At 67.1% G+C, this 13,130-nt stretch overlaps 3 protein-coding genes across 4 annotated transcripts; 1 reads left to right on the forward strand and 2 right to left on the reverse strand.

The window, feature by feature from the left end:
* The first annotated feature begins 51 nt into the window (after window positions 1-51).
* Window positions 52-2,689, forward strand: CTSK (cathepsin K). 2 transcript variants are annotated; one of them, XM_062511303.1, is made up of 8 exons: window positions 52-205; window positions 730-874; window positions 1,008-1,130; window positions 1,207-1,362; window positions 1,434-1,652; window positions 1,732-1,897; window positions 1,981-2,086; window positions 2,170-2,689. In XM_062511303.1, the coding sequence occupies exons 2-8, from the start codon at window positions 749-751 to the stop codon at window positions 2,267-2,269; spliced, it is 996 nt and encodes a 331-aa protein (XP_062367287.1). In that variant the 5' UTR covers window positions 52-205; window positions 730-748; the 3' UTR covers window positions 2,270-2,689. The 2 variants fall into 2 exon arrangements, with proteins under 2 accessions (XP_062367287.1, XP_062367286.1); XM_062511302.1 differs by lacking the exons at window positions 52-205; window positions 1,207-1,362 and having other exon boundaries at window positions 631-874.
* Window positions 2,690-3,373: 684 nt separating this feature from the next.
* On the reverse strand, window positions 3,374-6,677 carry ECM1 (extracellular matrix protein 1). Its single transcript, XM_062511172.1, has 7 exons — window positions 6,507-6,677; window positions 5,869-5,943; window positions 5,255-5,553; window positions 4,618-4,983; window positions 3,943-4,163; window positions 3,628-3,715; window positions 3,374-3,547 (listed from the first exon to the last, which is right to left on the reverse strand). The coding sequence occupies exons 1-7, from the start codon at window positions 6,616-6,618 to the stop codon at window positions 3,374-3,376; spliced, it is 1,335 nt and encodes a 444-aa protein (XP_062367156.1). The 5' UTR covers window positions 6,619-6,677.
* A 777-nt stretch (window positions 6,678-7,454) lies between these two features.
* TARS2 (threonyl-tRNA synthetase 2, mitochondrial) lies at window positions 7,455-12,983 on the reverse strand. Its single transcript, XM_062511171.1, has 18 exons — window positions 12,467-12,983; window positions 12,138-12,346; window positions 11,707-11,830; window positions 11,503-11,624; window positions 11,294-11,411; window positions 10,973-11,034; window positions 10,809-10,887; window positions 10,577-10,720; window positions 10,406-10,504; window positions 9,976-10,142; window positions 9,742-9,904; window positions 9,533-9,670; window positions 9,383-9,460; window positions 9,198-9,298; window positions 8,780-8,881; window positions 8,351-8,423; window positions 8,075-8,189; window positions 7,455-7,643 (listed from the first exon to the last, which is right to left on the reverse strand). Exons 1-18 carry the CDS (start codon window positions 12,653-12,655, stop codon window positions 7,495-7,497), a joined length of 2,232 nt encoding a protein of 743 aa, XP_062367155.1. The 5' UTR covers window positions 12,656-12,983; the 3' UTR covers window positions 7,455-7,494.
* Between the last annotated feature and the right edge of the window lie 147 nt (window positions 12,984-13,130).

Consider the following 13,130-nt stretch of genomic DNA (forward strand, 5'->3'; position numbering starts at 1 on the left):
AGCTCGTCCCGCAGCATCACGTGAAGCCGGGGCAGCCCCCGCGTCCCCCTCCCTGTCCCCTCCTTCCCTGCAGCCCATCCAAACACTATGCCTGCCAAAATTTTCCGGCTGCCTCCAAACTTCCTCAATCCAGCAGCATAAAAGCGCGGCGGCCTCGGTTCCCGCAGGCCCCGTCCCGGCGCTCCCACCGACGGCTCCGTGCTGGGTAAGGAGACCCGGGGGGGGCGGTGGGTGGCTTTTTCCCCAGGGAAACGCATCCCAGTGGGAATGGGAGGGAATCGGGTCCCGTGTGGGACCCTCGGAGGTGCAAAAAGGGAAACTGAGGCCCTTCACGTCGAGCGGACCCGGCTCGGGGAATTGTCCCAGGTCCTGCTCTGCCACGGGGGGCTGGGGGAAGCCAGGGAGGGGCAGGACGGCCGGGACGTGCCCCCTCCTGCACCCCCTGCATCCCAAAACTCCCTCCCCCGGCTTCGGGCTGCCGGAACGACGCCGCAGCGGTAACGGGAACCAGCTGTCCCGGCTCATGTGATGCCGGCGCCTGGCCAGCGCTGCCCGCGGGGGTGTCTTGGCCGCAAATCGGGGAAGGAAGGGGTCCCAGACCCCAGCCAGGGCGTGCAGGGGGTCCCACCCCAAATCAGGGTGTGCGGAGGGTCCTAGCCCCACAGGAGGGAGGGCACAGGGTCCTGCCCCCACCCGGGGCTCCTGGCTCAGCCTTTGCCCCGTCCCCAGTGCTCAGCTGGTCCCCAGGATGTGGTGGCCCGTGCTGCTGACCCTGCTGGTCCCTGCGGCACTGGCCCAGTTGCACCCGGAGCGGGAACTGGACGCGCAATGGGAGCTGTGGAAAAAAACCCACCGCAAGCAGTACAATGGCCAGGTACGGGGGGGCTCTGTTGCATGGGACCCCTGGTGACATCCCCAGGGTGGGATGCTGGGGCACAGGGATGTCCCGAGGGTGGGGGGCACACTGCAGGACCCCTGTCCCAGCAGCATCTCGCCCCATGGTGCAGGCAGACGAGGTGACACGGAGGTTGATCTGGGAGAAGAACCTCAAATACATCAACACCCACAACCTGGAGCACACCCTGGGTGTCCACACCTTCGAGCTGGCCATGAACCACTTGGGCGACATGGTGGGTGACCCTGGGAGGGCAGAGAGTGGGGCTGAGCACCTGTGGGTGCTCCCACCCACCCGGGCTCCTTCCCCAGACCAGCGAGGAGGTGGTGAGGACAATGACTGGGCTGAAGGTGCCCCGTGGTCACCAACGCCACAACGAGACCCTCTTTGTCCCCGACTGGACCGAGAGAGCCCCGGCTGCCATGGACTGGCGCAAGAAAGGCTACGTGACCCCTGTCAAGAACCAGGTAAGACGGGTGTGCCTGGAGCGTGGTGTCACCCCTGTGTCCCCCTGCTGTCACCCATTGTGTCCCCACAGGGCCAGTGTGGCTCATGCTGGGCTTTCAGCTCGGTGGGTGCCCTGGAGGGGCAGCTGAAGAGGAAAACAGGGAAACTGCTGTCCCTCAGCCCCCAAAACCTGGTGGACTGCGTGGCCAACAACGATGGCTGCGGGGGCGGGTACATGACCAACGCCTTCGAGTATGTCCGGCAGAACCGCGGCATCGACTCCGAGGACTCCTATCCCTACATTGGTCAGGTGCAAGAGGGGACAGCCCCAAATCCCCCCTCCATCCCTCCCATCCCCATCTCACCTCAACCTTCCTGGCCCCACGCAGGACGAGAGCTGCATGTACAGCCCCACTGGGAAGGCGGCCAAGTGCCGCGGTTACCGTGAGATTCCCGAAGGGAATGAGAAGGCTTTGAAGAGGGCGGTGGCCCGGATTGGGCCCATCTCCGTGGGCATCGATGCCAGCCTGCCCTCCTTCCAGTTCTACAGCCGGGGTGAGGGGCTGGGGGGAGGTCGGGGCTCCTGGGGCTGCTCGGGGACCTGGGGCACGGCCGGTGACACCGGCTGCGTCCCCAAGGTGTGTACTACGACGAGAGCTGCAACGCCGAGAACATCAACCACGCCGTGCTGGCCGTGGGCTACGGGGCGCAGAAGGGCACCAAGCACTGGATCATCAAGAACAGGTACAGTGGGATGGGGATGGCCTGGGAATTGCGGGTGGCTGGGGCTCATCCAGAGGCTCAGGCTCTGTTTTTCCACCCTCCAGCTGGGGCGAGGAATGGGGCAACAAGGGCTACGTCCTCCTAGCCCGGAACATGAACAACGCCTGTGGCGTGGCCAACCTGGCCAGCTTCCCCAAGATGTGACGAGCCCGCCCAGCCCTTCCCTACCCCCTTCCCTGCCCTCCAGCTTGGCCTCTTCCCTCCCAGTCCCAAGGATGACAGTGTTTCCGGGGGAATTCTTTGTTTCTGTGAGAAATTTCCCCTGGGAAGGGGAGACACCCCTCCTGCACCTGCAGAAATGGGGGATGAGCCCCCCTCAACTCTGTTTTCCTCACTTTGCCGTGCTGTTTTCTGCCTTCACATGGACTGTGCTTGGCCAGATCCGTGAAGGCAAATCTGCCCAGACGTGCTTCAGGAAACAGGTTCCACTCCAGCCTGTGCCTCAGGAGTACTGGGGTGGGGGTGGAATATTCCCCATGGAGAACATAGGTCCCTCTCCCTCCACCCTGTATCCCAGTGGAGGCTGCTGAGAATGATGTTTTTCAACTAAAATTGGGAACAAGGCTTGGACTGGTTTGCTTTGTGCTGGGAAAGAGCCATAGGGATGGGAAAAATCCTTCCTTTTCCCAAAAGGGCAAGGAGCCCAGGGTGAGGCAGAACAGGGAGAGAAGTTGTTGGAGAATTTTGGGTCAGATGGATGGATAGAGTATTTGGGGAGGGGGAGGTTCTAGGAAGAACAGAAGGATGGATGGGTCCACAGGACTCTCCCCACCCCATCAGAGTCCCCCAAACACTCGCCAGGGACTGTCAGCCATGGCTGGGGGGACACCATGGGGGATACAGGGATTTGGGGAGCTCCTGGGACCATGGCCATGTGGGGGACACAAGTGACAGTGACACTGTGGGTCCACAGAACACCAGGGAAGAGGTGCACAGAGACCCCTGGGGGGCACGAGGCCGTGTGTGCTCCGTGTGGGTGAGCGTGGTGACCACAGCACACCCCAAAACCAAACACAGGTATCACAGCAGGCCTGACACACCCCAAGACTGCAAACACCCCAACATCCACCCACACCCTGGCACACCCCGGAATGGGGCCCCATGGGGGACACTGAGGCCCGGGGGGGGGGGGCCCTGAAACAATGGAGACAGTGAGGCATGAGGAAGTCCCCCAAACCAAAACACGGGGACACTCAGAGGTGACACCGCAGCATCTTTATTGTTCCCTTCCCTCGTGCTGTGGGGGATTCACTCCTCGTGGCCAGGGGCGGGGGGGGCCACGGCAGCCCCCAGGGTCACCTGGCTCAGGTAGGTGTTGTCGAAGCAGCGGCGCCGCTCGGGCTCCTCCAGCGAGCAGCAGCCCTGGGGGTCCCGCCAGGCGTCCTGGGGGGTGGCACAGAGCGTGGCGATGCCCTGGGACAGCTGCGGGCAATGGGGACGGGGGTCAGGGCGGCTGCGGGGGTCCCAGTGCCCACGGCCGCCCTGACCCCTCGGTCACTCACCTGCTCCCGGGCACAGGCGCCGCGCTCCGGGTCGGGCAGGGGACAGCACGCGGCCGTCATGGCCCCCAGCAGCTCCGGCACCGGCCGCCTGCGGACACGGACACGGGCACGGACACGGGGGTGAGCGTGGGGGTCACCTCCGCGGCGGGGGAGTGGACTGCTGAGTCCCCTCCCAGAAAGGGGCTCCTGAGCAAGGGAGAGCCCCCGGTGCCTGGGATGGGGATGAACAGTCCTGCAAAGCTGAGGCACCAACAGGAGGGACTGTGGGACCCCCGGGGGGGGGGGGGGGTGTGCTCGGGGGGGTCGCGCACCCACCTCTGTGTGAAGAGCCGAGTGGGGCCGCAGAGCGAGCGCAGCAGGGCGGAGCCGGGCCGGGCCAGGCTCACGTTGTGCAGCTCCCGATCGTATTCGGGGTGGGGGGCGGCGGCGGCGAAGCAGCGGCCCCGGGCCCGGGGACCCCCCCGCTGGCAGCACCGGTGCTGCCCCGTCTTCACCGATGACTCCTCCCGGCAGAACCGATTCAGCCCCTTCAGCCACTGCGGGGGAGAAACTGGGGTCAGGGGGGCGCCCGGACACTGGGTCCCCGCAACACCTGAGCACCTGGATCGTCATGGGACACTTCTGTCCCCTCCCCGGATGCCGAGGTCCCTCCCTGACACGTTTGTCACCTTCCCGGATACCTGGGAGCCTTCCCGGCCTCTGAGTGAGCGGGTCACGCTCCGGGCACATGGGTCATTCCCGGGACACCTGGGGGCCCCTCCCCGGATGCCCGGGGCGCTCCCCACACGTGGATTCCCTCCCCGGATACCGGAGTGCCAGCCCAGACACCTCGGTCCCTTTCCCAGACACCTCGGTCCTTTTCACGGATACCTGACCCGCCCCCCCAGTCCTTCGACACCTGAGACCCTCCCAAACGCCGGGGGTCCCCCGAGTGCTTCAGCACTGCGACCTCGTGCCAGCCTTGTCCCCCCGCCCCGTGTGCCCACTCACGGCGCTGTGGGCGCAGCTCAGGCTCTCGTTGCGGCAGCAGCGGCCGTAGTCCCGCTCCAGCCGGACGCGCAGCCGGACGCGGGGCCCGGAGCGGGCGCCGGGACCGGGGGGCCCGGGGCGCAGCGTCCGCAGCCCACAGATATTGCCCAGGTTGGCGGCAGTGGGCTCGCCGGGGGGAAAGGGGGGCTCGGTGACCAGGTTCCAGGCGACGCTGGAGTCCCAGGCGGGTGCGGGGTCCCAGGCGGGGGTCGGGGTCTCCTCGGAGAAGCAGCGGCGCCGCGCTGCCCCGTGCCGGCGGCAGCAGTGGAACTGCCGGGTCTTCACCTCGAACTCATCCATGCAGAACCCGTTCAGCACGTCCGTCCACTGCAGGGCAGCGGGGCCAGAGCCCCCCTCGGTGTCACCCCGTGTCCTTCCCCCCACAGTGTCTCCCCTCCCGGTAATATCTTCCCCCTCCCGGTCTTTCCCCCCTCCTCGCTGTCCCCACGTCACACCTGCCCCAGTGTTTTCGTGTATTCCTTTCCAGCAGTGTCCCCGTGTCCCTCCCAGTGTCTCCCTGCTGTCCCCACACCCCGCTCCCCCCGGTGTCCCGTCCCCGCGGTGTCCCCCCGGTGTCCCCCCGGTGTCCCCGGCTCACGGCGCGGCGGGCGCAGGGCAGCGGGCTGTGGTGCCGGCAGCAATCGTTCATCCGCGGCCGCAGAGCAGCCAGCGCTGCCGCCTGACGGCGCAGGTGGGCGAAGGCGGTCGTGGGGAGAAGCAGCGGCGGCGGCAGCGTGGGGGGGTCGCGGCAGTGCCGGGTGACGGCGGCGGCCACGGGCCAGGCTGGGGGGAACCCGGCCAGGGCGCTGCCCCAGACCTGGGGGGTGCGCGGTGGGGCTATGCCCCCCCCCACCAGGATGTCGGGGGGCACCTCGAGGTCCTGCTCCTGCTGCAGCACTGAAAAAGAGAGAGGGTGGGCACACGGCGGGGGCGGGGTGCCCTCCCTGCACCTGTCCCCGTGTGCCCCGCTGTCCCCATTTGGTTCCTGTGCCCATCGTGTGCCTGTCCTGTGCCCAACTGTCCCCGTGTCGCTCCCACCATCCAAGTCCCCCTTCTCCCCCAGCACCGTGTCCCCATGTCCCTCCACCCCCAACCCCGACCCCCTCCCCGTGTCCCCTCCATCCATGTCTCCACCCATGAGCATCCCCTGTCCCCAGTCCTGGTGTCCCCCTTTGTCCCCCCACCCCTGGCTGTCCCCATCTCCCCCCTCACCTTGTTTGATGTTGGGGGGCGGCCGCATGTCCAGGCTCTCCTGTACCACCTGCTGAAGCTGCCCTGAGGCCACTGCTGTCACCGATGGGGGACACAGGGGGTCACCGGGGTCACCCCCTCCATCCCCCCATCCATGCAACAGCAAGCGGGGACCCTCCCAGACCTGTGGGCTTGGAGCCCCATAACGGGGAGGGGGCCAAAGTATTTGGGAAGGGGGCCCAAACGTTCAGGAGGGGCCCCAGGTGCTCGTGAAGGGGACACAGGCACCCAGGAGGGGATGCAGGTGTTTGGGACAGGGACCTCCGGGCACTTGGGAGGGATCCAGGTGCGTGGGCAGTAACCCCGACATCCGGGGTGGGGAGCCCTGACACGCAGGTGGGGATCCAGGAGCCTGTGGAGGCGTCCCAAATACCTGGGCAGGATCCCACGTGTCCCGGGAGTTCGTGGAGCAGATCCAGGGGACCGGGAAAGCGACCCAAGAGTTCGGGAAGGGGCCCCAAGAGCCTGAGGGGGATCTCAGGTGTTTAGGAAGGGGATCCAGGTGTCCGGAGGAGGGACCCAGGAGTTCGGGAAGGGGCCTCAGTGTTCGGGGGGGCCCAGCCGTGCAGAGGGACCGGGTGGGGGCCGCGGGGACTCACCGGCGGCGCTGAGGAGGAGGAAGAGGCCGAAGGCCGCCATGGCGTCGGGCGCTGTAGGGTCACCGCCGGCTCCACCGCCTTTTGAAGGGCCGGGTCGGGCGTGGGGCCACATCCCGCGGGGCTGAGTCACGGCCTGACGTCGCGGCGGAGCCGGGAGGGGGACCCGGGGGGCTGCGCTGGATCCTGCCCCCCCCAACCACGGCCGGGGTCAAACCCCGACCCCGAACAGGCTGGGGACGCTGTGACGGCCCTGTCCCCACCCTGGTGGTCCCGGATCCCCCTCTCGTGGCCCCAGAGTGTCCCCCCCCCCGCTCCCCGACCCCTGCGTCAGAGCAGGGGGAAGCGGTCAGGCCACATTTTTGTGGGTTTTGCCCCGTTTTGGGGCCCCCGCCCACTGAGTCACCCCCGGCGCTGGGGGGGGGGGGGGCTGAAGGGCCACCCTCAGAGGGACCCCCGGGGAGGGGGGGATCGCTCAGCCCGTGTCCCCGGGGGTCACGGCCTCGGTGACAGGGGGATCCCGGGGCAGGGGTGGGGTCTTGTCCTATCCCGGGATAATCAAATCCTGGCCGGGGCTGAGCCCACACGCCTGGGCAGGTGTTGTGTGTGTGTGGGGGGGGGGGAACGGCCCCGTGTCCCCCCCCGATTGCCCAACTGCGTCTGCGGCTCCGTGACTCGGGGTTTGCGCAATCCCCCCACTTTCCCCCTCGCGTGGGTGGGGGGAAATCCCGGCAGGAAGGACCCAGAAGTGCCGGGGGGGGTGTGGAACTAGGAACGTGGGAACGGAAACCTGGGAATGAGAGCCCGAGAATCGGAATTCGGGAATCCAGGGGCCGTGGTGCGGGTATCCTGGGGGTCCCCAGCGTCCCGCCCCCCTCCCCGAGCACCCCAGAGCTCCAAGAGGTGCCCCGAGCTGCCCCGGTCTCAGCTCCCACAGCATCCAGCGCGCTTCCAGCAGTTTATTGAGCTGGGGGGGGGTCCCGGGGGTGGGTCAGAAACGCTGCTCGGCGTCGGGGACGCGGCTGTCCCTGAGCTCCCGCAGCCGCTGCAGCACCCGGGGCAGCTCCAGCTCCCCGAGCTGCCGGTTCTCCCGGGTCCGGACGCTGACGGTGCCGCGCTCCCGCTCCCGTCGCCCCACCACTGCGGGGGCACGGCTGTCGGGGGGGGGGGGCCGGCACAGGGTCCCCGCGCCCCCCGGCCTGCACAGGCACCCCCCAACGGCGGCACCCCCAGCTCCGAGCAGCACCCACCGCCCGGGGGGGGGGTCCCAAAGGGGTGTGGGGTCTCAGGGGGCCCTGGGTGGGGTGTCCCTAAAAGGTTCCTGGGGAGTTCCCGAGTGGATCTCGGGGAGGGGGGGTCCCAAGGGGGGGTGGGGGGGGCTCAGAAGGGGCTTCAGTAGATTCCTCATAGGGGTGCTGGGGCGTCCCAGGGGATTCCCAGGGGAGAGGTCTCGGTTTTCCTCCTCAGCAGCACCCAGGATGTGGATGGGGGTGTCCAGCCTGTCCCGGAGGGTTCCAGGGGGGTTCTGGGGGGGGGGTCCTGCGGGTCTGCAGGCCACGCCCCACCCTTACCTAACTGGAAGTTGTAGTGGGCAAGTTGGGCCCGGCGGATTTTCCGTGCCAGGGTGGTCCCGGGGTCCCAGTCCAGGTCTGCCAGGAGGCCCCCCCTCCTCAGCACTGCCTGCACCTGCACCCCTGGTGTCAGTCCCCTGTCAGAGGGGGCACGGGGGGGGTACGGGGCTGGGGGGACATGGAGGGATAGCATGGGGGCGTTGGGGGGGGTCCCAGGGGATGGGAGTACATGATGGGGGTCCTGGGGGAGAACAGGGTGGGGAATCACATACTCACCTCCCGGGCATAGTCCTCGACCTCAGGGGTTTGTGGGATGACCATGGCCTGCAGCGGGGACAGCCAGAGTGGCCTGGGGGGGTACCAGGGGGTCACTGGGGAGAATGGGGAGCATGGGGATGGGGGGCACGCAAGAAGGGGGTGCCTCAAGGATTGCAGGGGTGTCCCCAGGATGGAGGTGCCCCAAAGATGGAGGTATCTCAGGGATCCAGAGTGTCCTGGGGATTCAGTGTCCCCGTAAAACTGGGGGAGTGTCTGTCCCAAGATGGGGCACCCTGGGACAGGGGTGACATTGGGGATGAGGGGGCCCAGGCAACTGGGAGTGTTTTTGGGAACCGGAAGCATCCTTGGGGATTGTGTGCCAGGGACTGGGGGTTGCCTGAAGGACTGGGGGTGAGGCGTGGGGTGTTTGTGGGGACCCTCTCTCACCATCTCCCGCCACAGCTCTCGGCCAGCACGGCCACCATGCGCTCCACGGAGCCCAGCACGGCCCGATGGATCAGCACTGGCCGCTCCGGGGCCCCGCTCGGGCTGAGGGGAAAATGGGGGTCAGGGGGGAACCTTGCCCCAATCCTGACACTCCCCCCACATCCCTAATTCTGCCTTCCTCATACCGACCTGGACACTCCTCAGCCCTCAGTCTTCCCCTTCCCCCTTCCCCCCAGCCCCATTTCTGTTCCTCCATCCCAATCCTGATGCCCCCTGCAGCCCCCACCCCTCACGATCCTGCCATTCCTCAATCCCAATCCTGCTCCCCCAGCTCCAACCCTGATTCCCCCCCCCACAATTCCCAACTCCAGCCCAATCCAGGCCACCGCAAATCCCCAGTCCTGCCCCCTCCCAGTACCTGGCGTATTCCAGCTCAAATCTCTCGGGCATCTGGAAATCCAGCTGGATGGTGCCGCACTGATGGTGCCTCCCCAGGGCATCCCGGATCCGGATGTCAATCTGGTGGGAATAAAGGGGAGGGGAGGTTCTGGAAAGGTCCTGGTTTGCCCCTTTCAGGGATTCCCCCTCCCCAAAATGCCTCACCTTGGGGCCGTAAAAGGCACCATCCCCCGGACTCAGCTCCCAGGGCTGCCCGAAATTCTGCAGGCTCCGCTCCAGCTGCTGCAGGGGTGGGTTCAGAGTGTCAGAGGGGCACAGTTCAGGGGGCACAAGACACAGGGAGCATCATCCCACCTGCTCAGCACAATCCCAAGTTTCGGGGTCCCCCAGGAATCCATCGGGGCGGGTAGCCAGCGCCAGGCGGAAGGAAAAGCCCAGGATGGCGTAAACGGTCCGGATGAAATCCAGGGAGGAATCGATCTCACTCTCCAGCTGGGAAAGGGGTGTCAGGAGAGCAAGTGATACATTCTGGGGGGACAGGGATGGGTCAGGGGGACAGACACCTGCTCCAGCGTGCAGAAAATGTGAGCATCATCCTGCTGGAAGCGCCGGACCCGCGTCAGCCCCGTCAGGGTCCCGGGGGGTTCGTTGCGGTGCAGGACCCCAAAATCCGCCAGGCGCAGGGGCAGCTCCCGCCAGGAGCGTGGCCGGTGGGCGAACATCAGGCTGGGGATGGACAGACAGACAGGCAGTGCCCCCAGGAGCCCCCCCAGGCACCCCAGGGCCAACTGACTCACCAGTGGGCCGGGCAGTTCATGGGTTTGAGGGAGAGGGTCTCAGAGGAGGCAGGGACAGAGAAGATGTTGGGGCTGTAGTGCTGCCAGTGCCCCGAGAGCTCCCAGAGCCGGGGGCTGAACAGGTTGGGGGTCACCACCTCGCTGAAGCCCCTGGTTCGGTACTCGCTCTGTGGGGACAGGGACAGGGGAGGAGTCAGCTCAGGCCCACAGCATCGGCCACGGGGGGGCTGCAGGGACTGGGAGGGGGTGAGAGCTGTGGCCATCGGGGCACAGCAGGAGCTGGGGGGCAACGGTGTGCGAGGGATGGGTTGCAAGGTGGGTAGAGGGGTCTGGGTGTGAGGGGATGGGGGGCAGCGGGGTCTGCGGGGGGCAAAGTGGGGTCTGGGTTATGTGATGACAGGGGGGTGATGGGGGTCAGGGGAAGCCGCACCCGGATAAACTCCACGAGGGTGTTGTAGATGTGGGCACCGCGGGGCAGGAAGAAGCAGCTGCCAGGACTGAACTTGTGGAAGAAGAAGAGCTCCTGATCCTGCAACAGGGAGGGCGTTACTGGGGGATCCCCATGGCTGTGAGGGACCCCCCGGCCCCCGGCAGGGCTCACCTTCCCGATGCGGCGGTGGTCCCGCTGAGCCGCCTCGTCCTGGGCCCGCTCCCACTGCTCCAGGTCCCGGGCGCTGGGGAAGGCCACGGCGGCCACGCGCTGGAGGGACCCGCCCCCGACCCCTCCCCACAGCGCGGCCGAGCTCTGCGGGCACAGGGGGACGTCAGTGGGGACCCCTCCCCACACCCCGTGTCAGCGGGGCCGGGCACTGGGGACCCCTGCCCACACCTACCGTGAGCACACGCAGGGCTCCGATCAGCCCCGTGTGCCGGAGCAGGGGCCCGTGGCAGAGCTGGAGCAGGGGGCCGCACCTGAGAGATGAATGGATGGATTTGGGGATGGATATGGGGACAGCTGAGGTGACCCACGGCTTCCCCCTGTGTCCCCTGTGCTCACCTATAGACCGTGGCTGTAGGGGACGTCACCTCCTCGAGCCGCTGCAGCTGGAAGGTGTTGTGCTGAGGAGGGACAACCATGAGGTGGGTGATGGTGGCTCGGTGACATTAGAGGGGCGACACCGAGGGGAAGTGACACTGTGCTGGGTGAAGGACCAAGGTGGTCACAGTGGCACTGGTAACACCAAGGGGGTGGTGACACTGGTCCCCATGAGCATCACCCCGGTTCATAATCCCAGCCAGGAGGGTCCCAGTGTCCCCAGGCTGGCCTCCCATGCCCCTCCTGAGACGGGATGGGGACGCTCTGGGGAGGGTTTCGCACCTTGAGCAGCTCAGCCAGCTGCTGAGGGGTGGCCTCGAGGCGCTCGAAGCGGTGCCGGGCACGGGCGAACACGGCACAGGCTTCCTCCAGTGCTGGCAGCTCCGCGCTCTGCACCGTCCTGAGGGCACGGGGACACGTTGGGAACACGCTGGGGACATGCCAGGGACGCGCCAGGGTCACGCCAGGCACCGCCTAGTGGCCCACCTTACCTGCTGCCCATGTGCACGTCACAGAAGAAGCCGTCCTCGGTGGCCTGGGCGCTGCAAAGCATCGCCCCGAAAAACTGCTCTGCCACCGCCCCTAAGACGCAGGCGCTGGAGCGCCAGAAAGCCTGGGGGACACAGGGGACACGAGGGACACGGGCTGTGAGGGGGTCAGGGTGCGTGTCCGGCACCCCAGGTCCCCGGGCTCACCTCCCGCCCCTCGGGCGTGGAGAAGTCGAGCAGCTCCAGGTCGCTGTCACATTCCAGTGGCCGGTCCAGGTCCTGGAGGGTCCCGTTCACCCGGGCCACCAGTGTCGCCTCCGCCAGGCCAGCCCTGCAGGGACACCAGGCCCCGTGGGGACACTGCGGGGACCCCAAAAACCCTGTGGGAACCCTGCGGGGGCTCTGTGGGCATCATCGGGAGCATGGGGACGCAGGAGGAACCCCACGAACCTCGTGGGGACCACAGGGACATCGGGGGGACCCCGGGAACCTCGTGAGGATCACGGAGGCACCACGGGGACATCGCGGACACGGTGCGGACCCTGCAGACCTTGTGGGGTCGCCTTGAGTGGCCTGGGAACCTTGACGGGACACTGGGGGCACTCTGGGGACACCTTGGGACTCCCCCCGGGCCGTACCCGAGCTCCGTGGCCACCTGGAACGGGGTGGTTTGCAGGGCCCGGCCGGGCAGGCGGCGCCCGCCGGGCAGCGCGATTCGAATCGGGGTCCCCGGCGGGAGGCGGCCGCCCCCGGTCCCGGCGCCATCCCCAGGCCCGTCCCACCGCTCCGCCGCCGCCGCCCGCAGCCGCTGGAAGAGCCGGAGGCGTTCGGGGTCCGGGCCGGACACCTGGGGACGGGGATCACCGCGAGGTCACCCGGTCGCCATCGGTGCCACGTGGCCAGCGGGGCTCAGGGAGCGGGGGAGGGGGCAGGGGTGCGTGGGGGGTCCCGGGGGTCCCGAGCGCACCCGGTGTCGCCGCGGAGCTCCCGCCAGCAGCAGCCGCGAACCGGCCCGCGCCGACATGGCCGAGGCTCCGCCCCTTCCGCCGGAAGCGGGGACGAGGGGGGCCCGCGCTCCCTCAACCCCGTGCTCCCCCCGCGAGCCGCGTTGGACTCGCCCGCCCGCGCGGGAGCGCCGCGGGTAGGACGGAACCATAGAGCGGGAGCGGGGTGGGTCGTGAGCGCACGCGAGAAAGAACGGAGCCGTCAACGGCTGGTTTGGTACTTTTTATGAGATCCTGGAGCCCACACCGGTATCAAACAGGTACGATGGAGGCAACTAAAAAACCAACAAAAAAAAAAAAAAAATCAAGTAAAATCCCAACTTCATATAAAAGCCGCGGGTGTGGCTTGTGGGGGGGATCCCTCTGAGCCCCCCGCCGGGTCTGGCTGCGTGTGGTGAAGGATCCCAGAAGGAATTAAAAAAGTGATTGCTACACACACACACACACAGACACACACAGACACACACACACACAGACACACAGACAGACACACACACACACACACACAGACAGACACACACAGACAGACACACACACAGACACACACACACAGACACACACACACACAGACACACACACACACACACACAGACACACACACACACACACACACACACACACACACAC

The sequence above is a fragment of the Cinclus cinclus genome, chromosome 31, assembly GCF_963662255.1.
Source record: "Cinclus cinclus chromosome 31, bCinCin1.1, whole genome shotgun sequence".
Lineage (NCBI taxonomy): Eukaryota > Metazoa > Chordata > Aves > Passeriformes > Cinclidae > Cinclus > Cinclus cinclus.

Bases quoted from the DNA above. Each gene is read 5' to 3' on its own strand.
- CTSK (XM_062511303.1), top strand. From the start codon at position 749: ATGTGGTGGCCCGTGCTGCTGACCCTGCTGGTCCCTGCGGCACTGGCC. The intron at 1,653-1,731 runs GTGCAAGAGGGG...GGCCCCACGCAG, and splicing joins CCTATCCCTACATTGGTCAG to GACGAGAGCTGCATGTACAG. The intron at 1,898-1,980 runs GTGAGGGGCTGG...TGCGTCCCCAAG, and splicing joins CTTCCAGTTCTACAGCCGGG to GTGTGTACTACGACGAGAGC.
- ECM1 (XM_062511172.1), bottom strand. From the start codon at position 6,618: ATGTGGCCCCACGCCCGACCCGGCCCTTCAAAAGGCGGTGGAGCCGGC. The intron at 4,984-5,254 runs GTGAGCCGGGGA...GCTGCCCTGCAG, and splicing joins TGCCCTGCGCCCGCCGCGCC to TGGACGGACGTGCTGAACGG. The intron at 3,716-3,942 runs GTGGGTGCGCGA...CCGTGTCCGCAG, and splicing joins ACTCGGCTCTTCACACAGAG to GCGGCCGGTGCCGGAGCTGC.
- TARS2 (XM_062511171.1), bottom strand. From the start codon at position 12,655: ATGGTTCCGTCCTACCCGCGGCGCTCCCGCGCGGGCGGGCGAGTCCAA. The intron at 9,461-9,532 runs GTGGGATGATGC...CCACCCCTGCAG, and splicing joins CTTGGGATTGTGCTGAGCAG to CAGCTGGAGCGGAGCCTGCA. The intron at 8,190-8,350 runs GTGAGTATGTGA...CCAGGGGTGCAG, and splicing joins TCGAGGACTATGCCCGGGAG to GTGCAGGCAGTGCTGAGGAG.